The 13,657-nt window shown below is 38.5% G+C and overlaps 1 protein-coding gene across 1 annotated transcript; it reads right to left on the bottom strand.

Annotated features, from left to right (window-relative positions):
- MAD2L1 (mitotic arrest deficient 2 like 1) lies at positions 780-10,091 on the bottom strand. The gene is made up of 5 exons (XM_003129223.4): positions 9,807-10,091; positions 8,907-9,053; positions 4,106-4,226; positions 2,298-2,401; positions 780-1,611 (listed from the first exon to the last, which is right to left on the bottom strand). The coding sequence occupies exons 1-5, from the start codon at positions 9,877-9,879 to the stop codon at positions 1,439-1,441; spliced, it is 618 nt and encodes a 205-aa protein (XP_003129271.1). The 5' UTR covers positions 9,880-10,091; the 3' UTR covers positions 780-1,438.

The raw sequence follows: 13,657 nt of genomic DNA, 5'->3' as shown, positions 1-13,657 counted from the left end.
GTATGAAGAAAAGGGAACCCTCCTACACTCTTGGTGGGAAAGTAAATTGGTGCAAACACTATGGAAAACAGGTACCTCAGAAAACTAAATATAGAACTACCATATGATCCAGAAATCCCACTCCTGGGCATATATCTGGACAAAATTTTCATTCACTGCAGCACTATTTATAACATCCAACACATGGAAACAACCTAAATGTCCACTAGACAGATAAATGGATTAAGATGTGGTACATATACACAGTGGAATACTACTCACCCATAAAAAGGAACAAAATAATGCCATTTGCAGCAACATGGATGGAACTAAAGATTCTCATACTAAGTGAACTAAGAAAGAGAGAGAGAGACAGATACCATATGATATCATTATATGTAGAATCTAATATATGGCACAAATGAACCTACAGAAAAGAAACAAACTCATGGATATGGAGAACAAACTTGTGGTAGCCAAAGGGTAGAGGAGGGAGTGGGATGAACTAAGAGTTTGGGTTTAGTAGACACAAACTATTGCCTTTGGGGTGGATAAGTCCTACTGTACAGCACATGGAACTATATCTAATCACTTGTGATGGAACATGATGGATGATAATATGAGAAAAAATATATATATATGTATAACTGGGTCACTTTGCTGTACAGCAGAAATTGACAACATTGTAAGTCAACTATAATAAAAATTTTAAAAATAAAAAAATAATATGCAGCACTGAATCCATTGCAACTATTTAACTGTATCTATACCACACTTATATACAAATATTTTAAGGCAAATTTAAAACATACATTTAACTTTATTTTATCACTGTCATTTAAAGCTTGATTTTTATGAAACATAAAAAGGCATTTTTAAGAGTTCTGTATCATAGCAATTTAAACAGTAGAAACATCAACAGCTTCACAGGTTCATGTTACATAAATTAAAATCAATTGCAAAAATTTTCAATATGGAAACTATACAAATGAAATAAATGGCAAAAGAACCTAATAGGAGCAGTATTTCAGTACTTACAGACTATCATTAGTCACTTCAGGATCTAAACAAAGATTTCTTTTGCTCTATTTTATATTTAAATATTTCTCCATATTCTGAGCCAAGCTACTTGACAAAAAGGACTGACTTAGAAAGATATTAAGCTTCATAGCAAAAATTTTTCCACCTACAGTTACCACCTTCAAAGGAACTGACATTACAATGTTGATGTAATCTGCTAGTTCTCTTTGGAACAATGTGCAATAATTTACACCAGCCCTATGGAAAGGCAAACAGGCACCAAAAAATGGGACAACTATGCACAGATTCATTAAAGTATAATGTTAAGTTTTCCCCATCTAAATATTAACCAATGAAATAAAACATCAACTGTAGTTGATTTGGTTTCAGGAAAACCACATTTGAGAATCACAGGTACATTACTGTCCTCTTCTCATCCTCAGTCATTGACAGGAATTTTGTAGGCTACCATGCTATTTACTTTGTGAATTGTAGTAGTAAATGAACGAAGACGAACTTCCTCAGAATTGGTTATGAACTGTGGTCCCGATTCTTCCCATTTTTCAGGTACAACCAAATCTTTGTCTGTATAAATCAGGAGATCAAACGAACCTAAATTGGAAATAAAATTAATCGAGTAAATTATTTTCCAAAGGAAAACTACCCTCTCCCTCTCGCTCACATTTTGAACCACCCACAGTATTATAAAAGAGAGTTTAGCCTGCTCTCTAATAACTAGTTAATTGCTTTTCCTCAATGGAAATTTACTATAGTACTGAAAATACTGTACTTCTTTCACTTTATCTTATGAAAAATTCAATTTTTTTTCTTTAAAAAAAAAACCATCAAAAATACACACAAGATGGCATGAATATAATCTACAGGGAAGCTGACATCTTGGTTCTGTGACTGATGTATCCAAGTGCCTAAAACAGTGTCTGGTATATAGTGTGTATAAGGAAATATCTGATGATTGAAGGAGTGACAAAGATAGAAAAGCAAGACATAATGATAGCTATAGTCTTAAATACATATGTAAAAAAATTAAGATAATGAAAGGAATTTCATCAAAACATTCAAGAATGAGTACTGTGGAATACTTTCATTCTTTTCCTTTTTAGCATTTCCAAATTTTTTAGAATGCATATAACATTACTTTTGCTTTATAATGCTTTTCTCATTTTTATTATAAGATATTGATCATTAAGAAAAAACTTAACAAAGGGATACTTCTTAAAATAGTAGCTCAGTATTTTCCCCAACAAATTTAAGTCAATGTGAAGTTGTATAGTACTTACAAGAGACTTCCAGCAGTGGCAGAAATGTCACTGTAGCTGTGATCTGTCTAATCACTGACCGGATTTCATCTTGGATGGCTTTCTGAGATTTTTCTCTGGGTGCACTATCAAAGAAACCAAATCAATTAATTTATGTGAAGTTGTAATGAGTTACTTATGTTATTAAATGCTTCCAAAATCAAAAAAGTAATATATTAAAAAGGAGTTTCTTAAAAACAAGACCTATACCATAACAGGCATAATAGATATTTTTATTATTTCATTTATTTTTCTGGTTATTTTTTATGGTTGGTTTTAGTATCAGGTCATTTTTTTTTTTTTTCCTTTTTAGGGCCATACCTGCCCAGGCAAGGGGCAGAATCAGAGCTGCAATTGCCGGCCTATGCCACAGCCATGGCAATGTGAGATCCAAGCTGGTCCAAGCCGTGTCTGTGACCTACACCACAGCTCATGGTAATACCAGGTCCTTAACCCACTGAGAAAGGCCAGGGGTTGAACCCACACCCTCTTGGATATTAGCTGGATTCTTAACCCACTGAACCACAATGGGAATTCCTGTATCAGGTCATTTTCTATCAAATAAGCAGAAAATCTGCCAGGTGCTTCAAGTTAGAGAAACTTTAGCCCTCTTAAAAAGTAAAAATAACAGTGCTGTCTAAAATGTTTAATTGGTATAATCACCTTGGTATTTTTAGTTATGCCTAAATGTCTAACTATTACCTCAAATAAGATATCAAATTATACACCAAATTATTTTTATTTATTTATTGCTTTTTAGGGCCCATCCGTGGCATATAGAGGTTCCCAGGCTATGAGTCTAATCAGAGCTACAGCTGCTGGCCTACACCACAGCCACAGCAATGCCAGATCTGAGCCGAATCTGCTACCTACACCGCAGCTCATGGCAACACTGGATCCTTAACCCACTGAGTGAGGCCAGGGATTGAACCCACAACCTCATGGTTTCTAGTTGGATTTGTTTCCACTGTGCCACGATGGGGACTCCCAAATTATTTTTATAAGCTAAAAATTTCCTAAAATAGACCAAAGCCTTCAGAAGCAAACTATATTTCATTATGAGAAATGGTTCTCAAGTTCCTGTCGTAGCTCAGCAGAAATGAATCTGACTAGCATCTGTGAGAAAGCAGGTTGAATCCCTGGCCTCGATCAGTGGGTTAAGGATCTGGTGTTGCCTTGAGCTGTGGTGTAGGTTGTAGACATGGCTTGGATCTGACATGACTGTGGCTGTGGCCAGCAGCTACAGCTCCAATTTGACGCCTAGCATGGGAACCTCCATATGCCATGGGCGTGGCCCTAAAAAGACCAAAAAACAAATGGTTCTGAAATTGCAGGTAAGCTTGATTACATTAGCATATAATGATGGGCTTTTCCCATTTAGGTGGTCTAGAAACTTCCAAGTTAATGAAGGATCTTATGAAACTTGTGGCATTAAATGAAATATAGTAGAACTGCAACTTAAACTAGGTGAGTCTAGGATAATCCCTTATGGTTAAAAGTTATCTTTAAACAATTCAATAAACAGGCCACCTAGTATATCAAATGTAGTTTTTGCATATACCACTATAAATACTAAAGTTTGATCACCAATTTAGACTAAAAGTACATTAATTATCTGTGTAAGTCAACGATATGCTAAATGAGTACAATTCTTTTATACAGGAGAAAGTCAAACATCCTAGAAAAACCTATACCTTATATGAAACTTCTTCAATATAATTAGAACTCATTTAGTAAAGAAAACAAATTTTAAAACATATGAAAGTGGAAATAATTTAATTTCTACTTACCTGTCATCTTTTGCAGTCTTGTCACACTCAATATCAAATTGCCATCTTTCAAGGACCTCACCACTTTCAATATTTGAGATGACTACCACCAGTTTCTGAACTGAACACTTGTATAACCATTCTGCAATACATAACAAGGCATATTTTTTAGTTTACAGCATTACAAAGCAACCCTCTTCTGAGGTTCCACTTCCTATCCTCAGCAAATTTCTACCACTGCTACTTTGAATCTCCTCCAAATTGTACAGAAAACTTGCTCCATCAGTAACTAGCTCGTTTTCAAATTCTCACTATTTGTGCCAGGTACAGAACTGATGTATAGCACTGGTGGATAGCGCAATGAATGTCCAGTGCTTTCATCCTAATCCAAGGGAAGAGGGTAGGCAGTGGCATTAGTCTAATCATTTCACATTTATAGGCATAATGATTAGATTAACTGCTATGAAGATGCAATATATGGTACAATGAAAGCATAAAATAGGAAAATGTGGGAGTTCCTATTGTGGCACAGCGGAAATGAATCTGACTAGGAACCATGAAGTTGCGGGTTTGATCCCTGGTTTCGCTCAGTGGGTTAAGGAGCCAGCATTGCCATGAGCTGTCAGGTAGGTTGTAGACATGGCTTGGATCTGGCATTGCTGTGGCTCGGGAGTAGGCTGGCAGCAACAGCTCCGATTTAACCCCAGCCTGGGAACCTACATATGCTGCAGGTGCGGCCCTAAAAAGACCACAAAAAAAAAAAAAAAAAGAGGAAAATGAGACTCAGGAGGGTTTGAATTCAGTTCTGAGAATCAACATTACATATGCAAAAGGCTAGGGAAGAGGTATAGGTCTTAAAGACTAAAAGGGAAGAGCATCAGATCAGAGGGTGAAAGAAGGCCAGTATAATTGCAGTTAAGAAAGGGAGAATAAGGAGTTCCTGCTGTAGCACCTTGAGATTGGCAGCAGGACTGGTGGTGTAGGACACAGATATAATCCTATCTCCCCTGCCTGGCACAGTGGGTTAATAAGCAACTGATGTTGCAGCAGCTGTGGCTTAGGTCACAACTTCGGCTCTAATCTGATCCCTGGCCCAGGAACTCCATATGCTGTGGGATGGCCAAAAGGGAAAAAAGGGGGGGGGGGATGAACAAATCTAGTTTGGCAAGATAAATAAGGACCAGACCATGCAAAACCATGTGGGCCAAATTAAAGAAATTATACTTTAACAACTAGGGGGGTTGTTACCATGTTTGAAATAGGCTGTGAGGTAATGACACTTCTATCTCAAAACTGTCATTCTGGATGTGATGTGGGATGTGAAATGGAGGTAAATAGGGGATCTAGGGACACTAATTATCAATTCAAGCAAGAGGTAATAAAGGCTTGTAGGAGGATAAACTGGTAGAGGTGAAGCAGCAGCCAGATTGAAGAGACTTCATTGTTAAAATTTATAGGATTGCCTCAGAGTAAAGAAGAGGAATGAAATTAGGAATACCACCCAAGTTTTTGATTTATATCACTAATTGGATGGTTGATCCATTCACTGAGAGGAAAGAAAAGAGAAATGGAGATGATCCTGAATTTAGTTTTTAATATGCAGTTTGAAATATCTCTGGGATAACCACATAAAGATTATCAGTGGAGCAAATAAACCTATGAGCCCAGAGTTTAGAGAGGTTTCACTTAGATCTAAGTTTATTAGTCAACTATACAAAGGCTGTTACTGAAACTATATACATATGAGATTAACTAGAGAGAGATTATAGCAAGAGGCCTCATATTGAGTCCTGAATGAATCTTAAAAATTAGGAAAGTATATTCAGGAAATGAGCAGTTTTCCTGATTAAAAGTTTTCCTCGTCTTTTTTTTAAAAGATAGAAAATGATTTAGACTAGTGCATAGTCTTTAAAAAAAATAACTTTTTAAAAATGTAAAGTATTCTTAGTTTGAAGGCAGTAAAAAATTAAGCTACTTGCTGGATTTGGCCTGTCAGCCTTGCTTACCCCTGGCATATATGAACAATTTTTTTTTTTTTTTGTCTTTTTGCTATTTCTTGGGCCGCTCCTGCAGCATATGGAAGTTCCCAGGCTAGGGGTCTAATTGGAGCTGTAGCCGCCGGCCTACGCCACAGCCACAGCAACGCGGGATCCAAGCCAAGTCTGCGACCCACACCACAGCTCACGGCAATGCCGGAGGGTTAAACCACTGAGCAAGGGCAGGATCGAACCCGCAACCTCATGGTTCCTAGTCGGATTCGTTAACCACTGCGCCACGACGGGAACTCCCTATGAACAATTTTTTTCAGCTTAGCTCTGAAAGGAGACTAGGGGGTAATTTGAAGATATGAGGTAATTTTTTTTTCTCATAAACATGGAGATGGAGTTCCCATTGTGGCTCAGTGAGTTATGAACCCAACTAGTATCCATGAGAATGTGGGTTTGATCCCTGGCCTTGCTCAGCAGGTTAAGGATCTGACATTGTTGTGAGCTGTGGTGCAGCTCACAGACATGGCTGAGATCCCTCGTTGCTATGGCTGTGACGTAGGCCAGCAGATGCAGCTCTGATTCAGCCTCTAGCTTGGGAACTTCCACATGCTGCAGGTGTGGTCCAAAAGAGCAGGAAAAAAAAAAAAAAAAAAAAAACAACACAGAGGGAAAAAAAATGAAGCGAGATAAAACCAAGTGGAATAATCAAAATCAAAACAACGAAGTCAACACTGTAAGACAGAGGAAATAGGGTAAAGTTCCTAAAAAGGCTAGAGGAATGGATTTAAAATAAGACTGAACAATTTGCTTGTAAAGTGCAATTCCTCCATTTTAACTGAAATAAAAGGGAGAAGTTAAATAGGAAGTTAGATAGTATCACCTTAGATACATCTGAGGTGAAATGTCATTGGTCTCAAAGGAGACAACCCAAAAAACCAGTAACTTAGACATGGCTTGCTAAACAAGGTTTGCTTTTCCACCAAATTAAGGTGAAGATATAGATTCATAGTTGCCTAGAGGTTCCATGCCAAATAATTTGCAGCCCTATGAATGATTATGGGAGATTTAGCCCTGAAACTACTTGAAACAAAAAAAGATTTATTAATTTTAAAATTAAAAACAACATGGAAGCACCTAAATGTCTACCGGCAGAGGAATGGATAAAGAAGACATGGTACATACATATACTGGAATATTCCTCAGCCATAAAAAAAAATAATGGCATTTGCAGCAACATGGATGGACCTAGAAACTATCATACTAGGTGAAGTTTGTAAGACAGTGAGACACCAATGTCATATGCTATCACTTATATGGGGAATCTAAAAAAAGGATACAGTGAACTTCTTTGCGGAAGAGATACTGACTCAGACTTTCAAAAACTTACGGTTTCCAAGAAGACACGTTGGGGGTTGGGGGATGGGCTGGGGGTTTGGGATGGAAATGCTGTAAAATTGGGTTGTGATGATTGTTGTACAACTATAAATGTAATAAAATTCATTGAGTTAAAAAAATCAAGCTGCTTGAAACAAAAAAGATTCATTTAAAATTAAAAACATGGAAGCAACATAAATGTCCACTGACAGAGGAATGGATAAAGAAGATGTGGTACATATATACAATGGAATATTACTCAGCCATAAAAAAGAATGAAATAATGCCATTTGCAGCAACATGGATGGACCTAGAGATTATCATACTAAGTGAAGTTAGTGAAAGACAAACATGATAGCACTTAATGTGGAATCTTAAAAAAAAAAAAAAAATACAAATGAAGTTATTTGCAGAACAGAGACTTTGAAAAACTTATGGTAACCAAAGGGGAGAAGTGGGGGAAGAGGGATGGGGTGGGGGATTGATTTGGGATTGGCATATGCACACTGAGGTATATGGAATGCTTGCCCAATAGGGACCTGCTGTATAGTACAGGGAACTCCACCAAACAGTCTGTGATGGGCTACATGGGAAAGAAATCTGAAGAAGAATGCATGTGTATACATGTATAACTGAATCACTGTGTTGTACAGCAGAAATTATTACAACATTGTAAATCAACTATACCTCAGTAAAAACTTAAAAAAAAAATAAATAAAGATGAGGGCTGTAGTGTTTTTTAGAACTTTGGAAGATCAATGTGTGGATATGGAAAAATATCCTACAACACAGAAAAATTAGAAATGAGAACCCTAGGTGGAGACAAACATGAAAGAGAAACTAGAAATTTTAGAAGAAAGAAGAGGAATAGATGGAGAACAAGTATTAATTAAACAATACTGACACTTCTTGAGCTAAAAGGAAAAAATAAGTATTCAGACTCACATGTAGGATTTAAGACAAGACAATGGAAACAGGTGAAAAGTAAGAAAATTCTAATGGTGCTCTGTTATTTGGTAGTTGTTCTTTTTAAAGTTTAGTCCCCAGGTTGAATTCAGTTTTGCTTCCTTCATCTTAATGATGGCTTTAGACTCCATGCAGCTACAAATATATATATAGTGGATTTTTCTCAGATAATGAACACCAATATAATTATGTAAAATTCCAACATGTTCCATTTGGTCACATAAACTGCAACACTCATTTCTAAAGGAGTTGATGGGAATTGTTTCATTAAGCCGTATCGCGTTCCTAACATGAAAATATTCAGCCCACTCAAAATGGGGTAAAGATGGGACTTCTTTTTGATTTATTTTCTTCCTCCCAGTTATTTCACTATATTTGAGATGGTAGTGTGTTTTACACCACCAGGTATACAGATGAAAAATGACCAGCAAGCTGCTAGAAAATGGATCCTAGAATGCTGGCAAAACTCAAAACTGTTTCCAACAATGAAATACCTTTTAGTTGTTCCACCACATTATTTAGGTATTTTATGAGCTCAGGATCAGTAGTTACAAGCAAGGTAAGTCCGTATTTCTGTACTCGAGTAAAGGTTTCAGATGGATATATGCCACGCTGATATAAAATGCTGTTGATGCCAAACGCTGAAAACAAAAGAAATGTTAAAAGTCATTTTCATTTTGTAATTCTGAGAAATAAAACATATTTAGTCATGTGGCTATGGTTTCATTAATGGTGTAAAGCTGTAAATGTTTAAACACGCGTTTGTGTTTTGCTCAAAGGTACAAAGTGAAATTAAAAAGCTTTAAAATTTTGCTTCTAAACAAAAAAGTGGTATCTGCATTTAAGTGGCAATAAAAGAAACATGGCAAACTGCATTTATCTACCAGTGCCAAATTTCATTTCATTGTAAAACAATTCTAAATTCAGACTTTATGGTTAGAGGATGTCAAAAGAAGCAACTGAGTCGTCCAACGCCCAGGCAATCCTCTCCTTTTTTTCCTCCTTTTCTTCTCACAAGTCCTGCCAGGTTCTATCAGAAGGTGCAACTGGCCTGGTCCAGAAGAACGCCTCCCCAAGTCTAGCCCATTACCGTCAATCCTGATTCACCTCGGGGTGGGTATGGGGTTTGCTCCCGGCTAAGCGGTTATATCGCCAGGCAGGCCTCAGCAGAACCTAGGCCGCCTCCTCCACCATTAGCAACGCATCCGGAAGAGGCGCCTGCATCCGCCTCTTCCAGATCCCTCCTGCCTGGCAGTACGCTGAGACTGAGAGGGCTCGGATTCGCGTCCGCTCTGACCCAATGGGTTCTCCCCGCCACCGTACCGAGCCGCGGGCCTACTTGGCGGCCTGGGCACAGTTCTCCCCGCTCTCCGGCCTGCGCGAGAAGGACTTACAGAAGAACTCCGCCACGATTTCGGCGCTCCCGCGCAGGGTAATGCCTTGCTCCCGGGAGAGCTGCAGCGCCATGGCCAGGCCCACGGATGAAGAGACGCGCTTTCACGCGGCAACCAGCCACACCAGTGACTTCCAGAGTAGTTCCCCGCCACCGGTTTCAAAAGTAACGACGCAGGACGCCGTCGACTCTTTCGCGCAGGCGCAACGAGCCTTTAGGCCCCGCCCTTACACCACGGGGTCTGGCTTGTTTTCTCCTTCCTCGCGTAGCCGCTCTTCGCGCCTGCGCAGTGGGTGGACGTGCTCACGCTGTTGAGTCGTTGCGTCGCGGTGGGTTCCTTGTGGAACTCCTGCGGTAGTTGGTTGGCTAGCTGGGGGCTTGCGGCAAAGACGGTATATCGCGGTTTTAGTGGCCGCGCCTTGAGTCTTCAGGCAGAAGGGGTAAGGAGCACAACTCCTGAGTTTGAAAGATATTTTGAAAATGCTCCGATCTGTCTGCTAGCTGTACCTTAAGTAGCCCCAGTGATTCTTAGTGGGCGGGCGGAACTCCTCAGATGCTTTGGGAGTTTCTAAAGCTACTGCGTGCGCACCACAGTTTTATTAGAGACCCTGATTACTTGTGGGCGCGCGGCTTTTCCTGAGAAATTGGTTTAGGGATTAAAGGGATGAACTGCGTCCATTCTTCTTTCCCTTGTCTGTTCTGGGCAAAGCTCACGTCTACTCCTCACCCCGACCCTCTGCTAGGCTCAGTCTGGGGGCAGCCTGAGGCTGTCTCTGATGGTCCAGCTTGCACTCTGCACCCCGCCATCCTTCGGCGACTGGTCAGGAGTAAGGTCACTTCACCAAAAAGGCCTTTCAACACTGAAGAACTTTTCCGTGAATTTTGAATTTTATTGTTAGGATGAGAAGTACTAAAGAGATAGCGCGCAACTAATGTGCATGTCAGTTGTTTTGAAACAAGTTTATTCTTAAAGTGGGTAGAAAAAATGTAAAATGAAATCTGAAAAACTTAACCACCTTACATAATGTTATTTAATTGTATGAAAAAATGCCTGAGTGTATTAGTTTTCTATTGCTGCATAATAAATTACCACAAATGAGTGGCTTAAAACAACACCCATTTATTATCAGTCCTTCAGTCAGGAGCATGGCGTGGCATAGGTGAGTTCTCTACTGTAGTCTTCACAAGTTTGAAATAAGGGTATTTGTCTGCAAGTGGGATCTTACCTAAAATCAGGGGTCCTCTTCTGAGGCCCTTGGTTCTTGGTAGACTTAATATCCTTGTTCTTGGACTGATGTCCTCACTGGCTTGCCAGCTGTTGGCAGAGGCCAGTCTTGTGCTTTTGCCAGGTAGCCCTTCCATAAATCTCAGGCTTCCAGTCTCTGACTTCTGGGAGGTCCCTTTTAAAGGCTCAAGTGATTAGGTCAGACCCAGTCAGATAATTTCCTCTTTGATGAACTTAATCCTCAAAGTGATAACTCCTAATAATCACTACTCTGGCCACACTAAAGTGGAGGGATTCTATAGGATAGGCTCCCTGGAGGCCACAAATTTTGAGGACGCCCTTAGAACTCTGCCTATTCAGTGTTATATATCAAAACTTGATCAGTTTAAAGACTGAAACAGGTATAATATGTAATAAGTTGATTTGATCCAATAACATTTTCCTTACATCCTTTAGTTTCTGTGGTACAAGTGTGTGTGTGTTTAAATCACCGTCTTTTCATTCCTTCCACCAGGATTTTGGCTTCTGGCTGATAGAGCTTGATGCCCACCTTACTCCATGTAGAAATTGCCTCTCTTTCTAAGGAATTTACAACTTAACACTTCATGAAAGACTTCTTTTTGTTTCAAAATAATACAGTTTTTAAGTTATCTGAAGATGCAAATAATCTTTAGTATAATTTTGGAGGTTCTAGAAGCTGCCCAAGTATGAGATTTCCAATATAGAGAAAGTACTTAATACTTTCTTTGTGTTCTTTGAGACAGTATAAGAAATAATTAAGACTTAGAAAGCATGGTCTGTAGTTTTTGAGAAGTTTGTAATCTAGTTTTGTTTAAATATGCATACTTAAAAAAAAAGTCAAAGGCTCACAAATTTAATCTTATCTGGCTTCTGTCTATCTGGGCAGCCCCAGGTTACTATCCTAATCTTCTTACTCCTTTAGTAACTTCCCCAACTTGACTTTTCCTAGTGTGCTGTCTCTATGCAGAAGTTTTGTTATATCTGTTCAAATTTCTGATTATGTTTTTAAAAACTTAAATTTACTGTATTAAATACAGTTTCATTTACTCCTCAGATCATAAGGTTCTGCTCTAATACATTACCATCTCATAGTGCCATATCAGAGCATACCTTTTCATTATTACAGTGAGAACAATTATGTTGTCATTATTTGAAGATTTGTATCTTCTGTTTTGGCAGAGGATTCATGATGACATTTAGTGGGTGCTCCACAAATATTTGTTGAATGAATATTTGGATATTTGCTAAGAAAGCTTCATGGGAGGACCCAAAATATTTTCCAGTAGGAGAGCAGGTTGGGTGGATGAGGTGAGGGCACTTTTAAGGAGTTTTGACTACAACTCTGAGTTGATTGAACTACCAAGGATTTCTAAATTCTTAGAATTGATGTAATTTCAAGGGCGTTTTTTTCAAGTGTGATTCAGTAATGTTTGTAGAATGGATTGCGCACAGAGCCATCTAGAGTGGTGGTTCTTAAACTTGAGCATGTCAAAGAATGACTTTGTTATTTTGCCATCTATGTAGATTCCTGGCTGCTATTCCTCCTTCCTTAAGGCTGTCTCAGTTTAGTACCATGGCCACTAGCCATATGTTACTCTTAAGCACTTGAAATATACTGGTCTGAACTGAGATGTGCTTCAAATATAAAGTACGAGATTTTGAAGACTTAGTATAAAAAGAGATTGTGAAGTATATTCACATGTTTTTAATTGATTATATATTAAGATGATATTTTACATGCATTGGATTAAGTAAAAGTATTGAAATAATTTCACATTTATTTTTAGCTTTTTGATCTACAATAACATTTAAAATTACATATGTGGAGTTCTCTTTATGGCTCAGCGGTTAACAATCCTGACTAGGATCCATGAGGATGTGGGTTCAATCCCTGGCCTCACTCAGTGGGTTAAGGATCCAGTGTTGCTCTGAGCTGTGGTGTAGGTCACAGATGTGGCCCCGTGTTGCTCTGGCTCTGGTGTAGGCTGGCAGTTACAGCTCCAATTCGATCCCTAGCCTGGGAACTTCCCAGTGCCACATGGGCAACCCTAAAAAGCAAAAAAAAAAAAAAAAAAAATTACGTGTGTTACTTGTGTTATATTTCTATTGGACAGTAATTTGTGAGGTGTAGGAGATGGCATTTTAAAAAAATATCCTAATATAAATCAGACATTTTAAAACAAAACATAAAATAGTGTGTACATCAATATGAAAGTGCTTACACAAGACTCTAAGACTATAATGGCAGACATAATAGAGATGATTGCACCTATACATAAATGTAGGAGATGACATATTTTAACCAGCATCCCAAGTGATTCTAATGCAAGTTCTTAAATCACTCTTTAAAAAGCAGTAAACTACAATGGCGATTTTACTAATGCAGGCCTAGAGGTTGAATTCCTGGACTAGATGGATGTCAGAGTTTAAATAAGAAGGTATGCATTGGAGCAAGACATTCTGAAAAAAAAAAAATGAGTTTTGACTGATATGGAAGAAGAATGAAATGGTGGTCTAGAATCCAAGGTGGCAAGTCAACAGTATATGGTAGTGTTGGTTAAAGCTATGAGGATGTTAGGAAGAGCTGCTCAAGTCTGAGCTTATTC

Source organism: Sus scrofa, chromosome 8, assembly GCF_000003025.6.
Source record: "Sus scrofa isolate TJ Tabasco breed Duroc chromosome 8, Sscrofa11.1, whole genome shotgun sequence".
Taxonomy (NCBI): Eukaryota; Metazoa; Chordata; class Mammalia; order Artiodactyla; family Suidae; genus Sus; species Sus scrofa.
Note: the sequence above shows the minus strand (reverse complement) of the source record. Positions and strands in the feature narration are given on the sequence as shown.

What these genes read in the sequence shown, in the direction of transcription:
- MAD2L1 (XM_003129223.4), bottom strand. Translation starts at nt 9,879, where the DNA reads ATGGCGCTGCAGCTCTCCCGGGAGCAAGGCATTACCCTGCGCGGGAGC. An exon ending in AAGACTGCAAAAGATGACAG is followed by an intron (nt 2,402 to 4,105) that starts GTAAGTAGAAAT and finishes TTTCTTTGATAG; the next exon opens with TGCACCCAGAGAAAAATCTC. An exon ending in GCCACTGCTGGAAGTCTCTT is followed by an intron (nt 1,612 to 2,297) that starts GTAAGTACTATA and finishes TTTCCAATTTAG; the next exon opens with GTTCGTTTGATCTCCTGATT.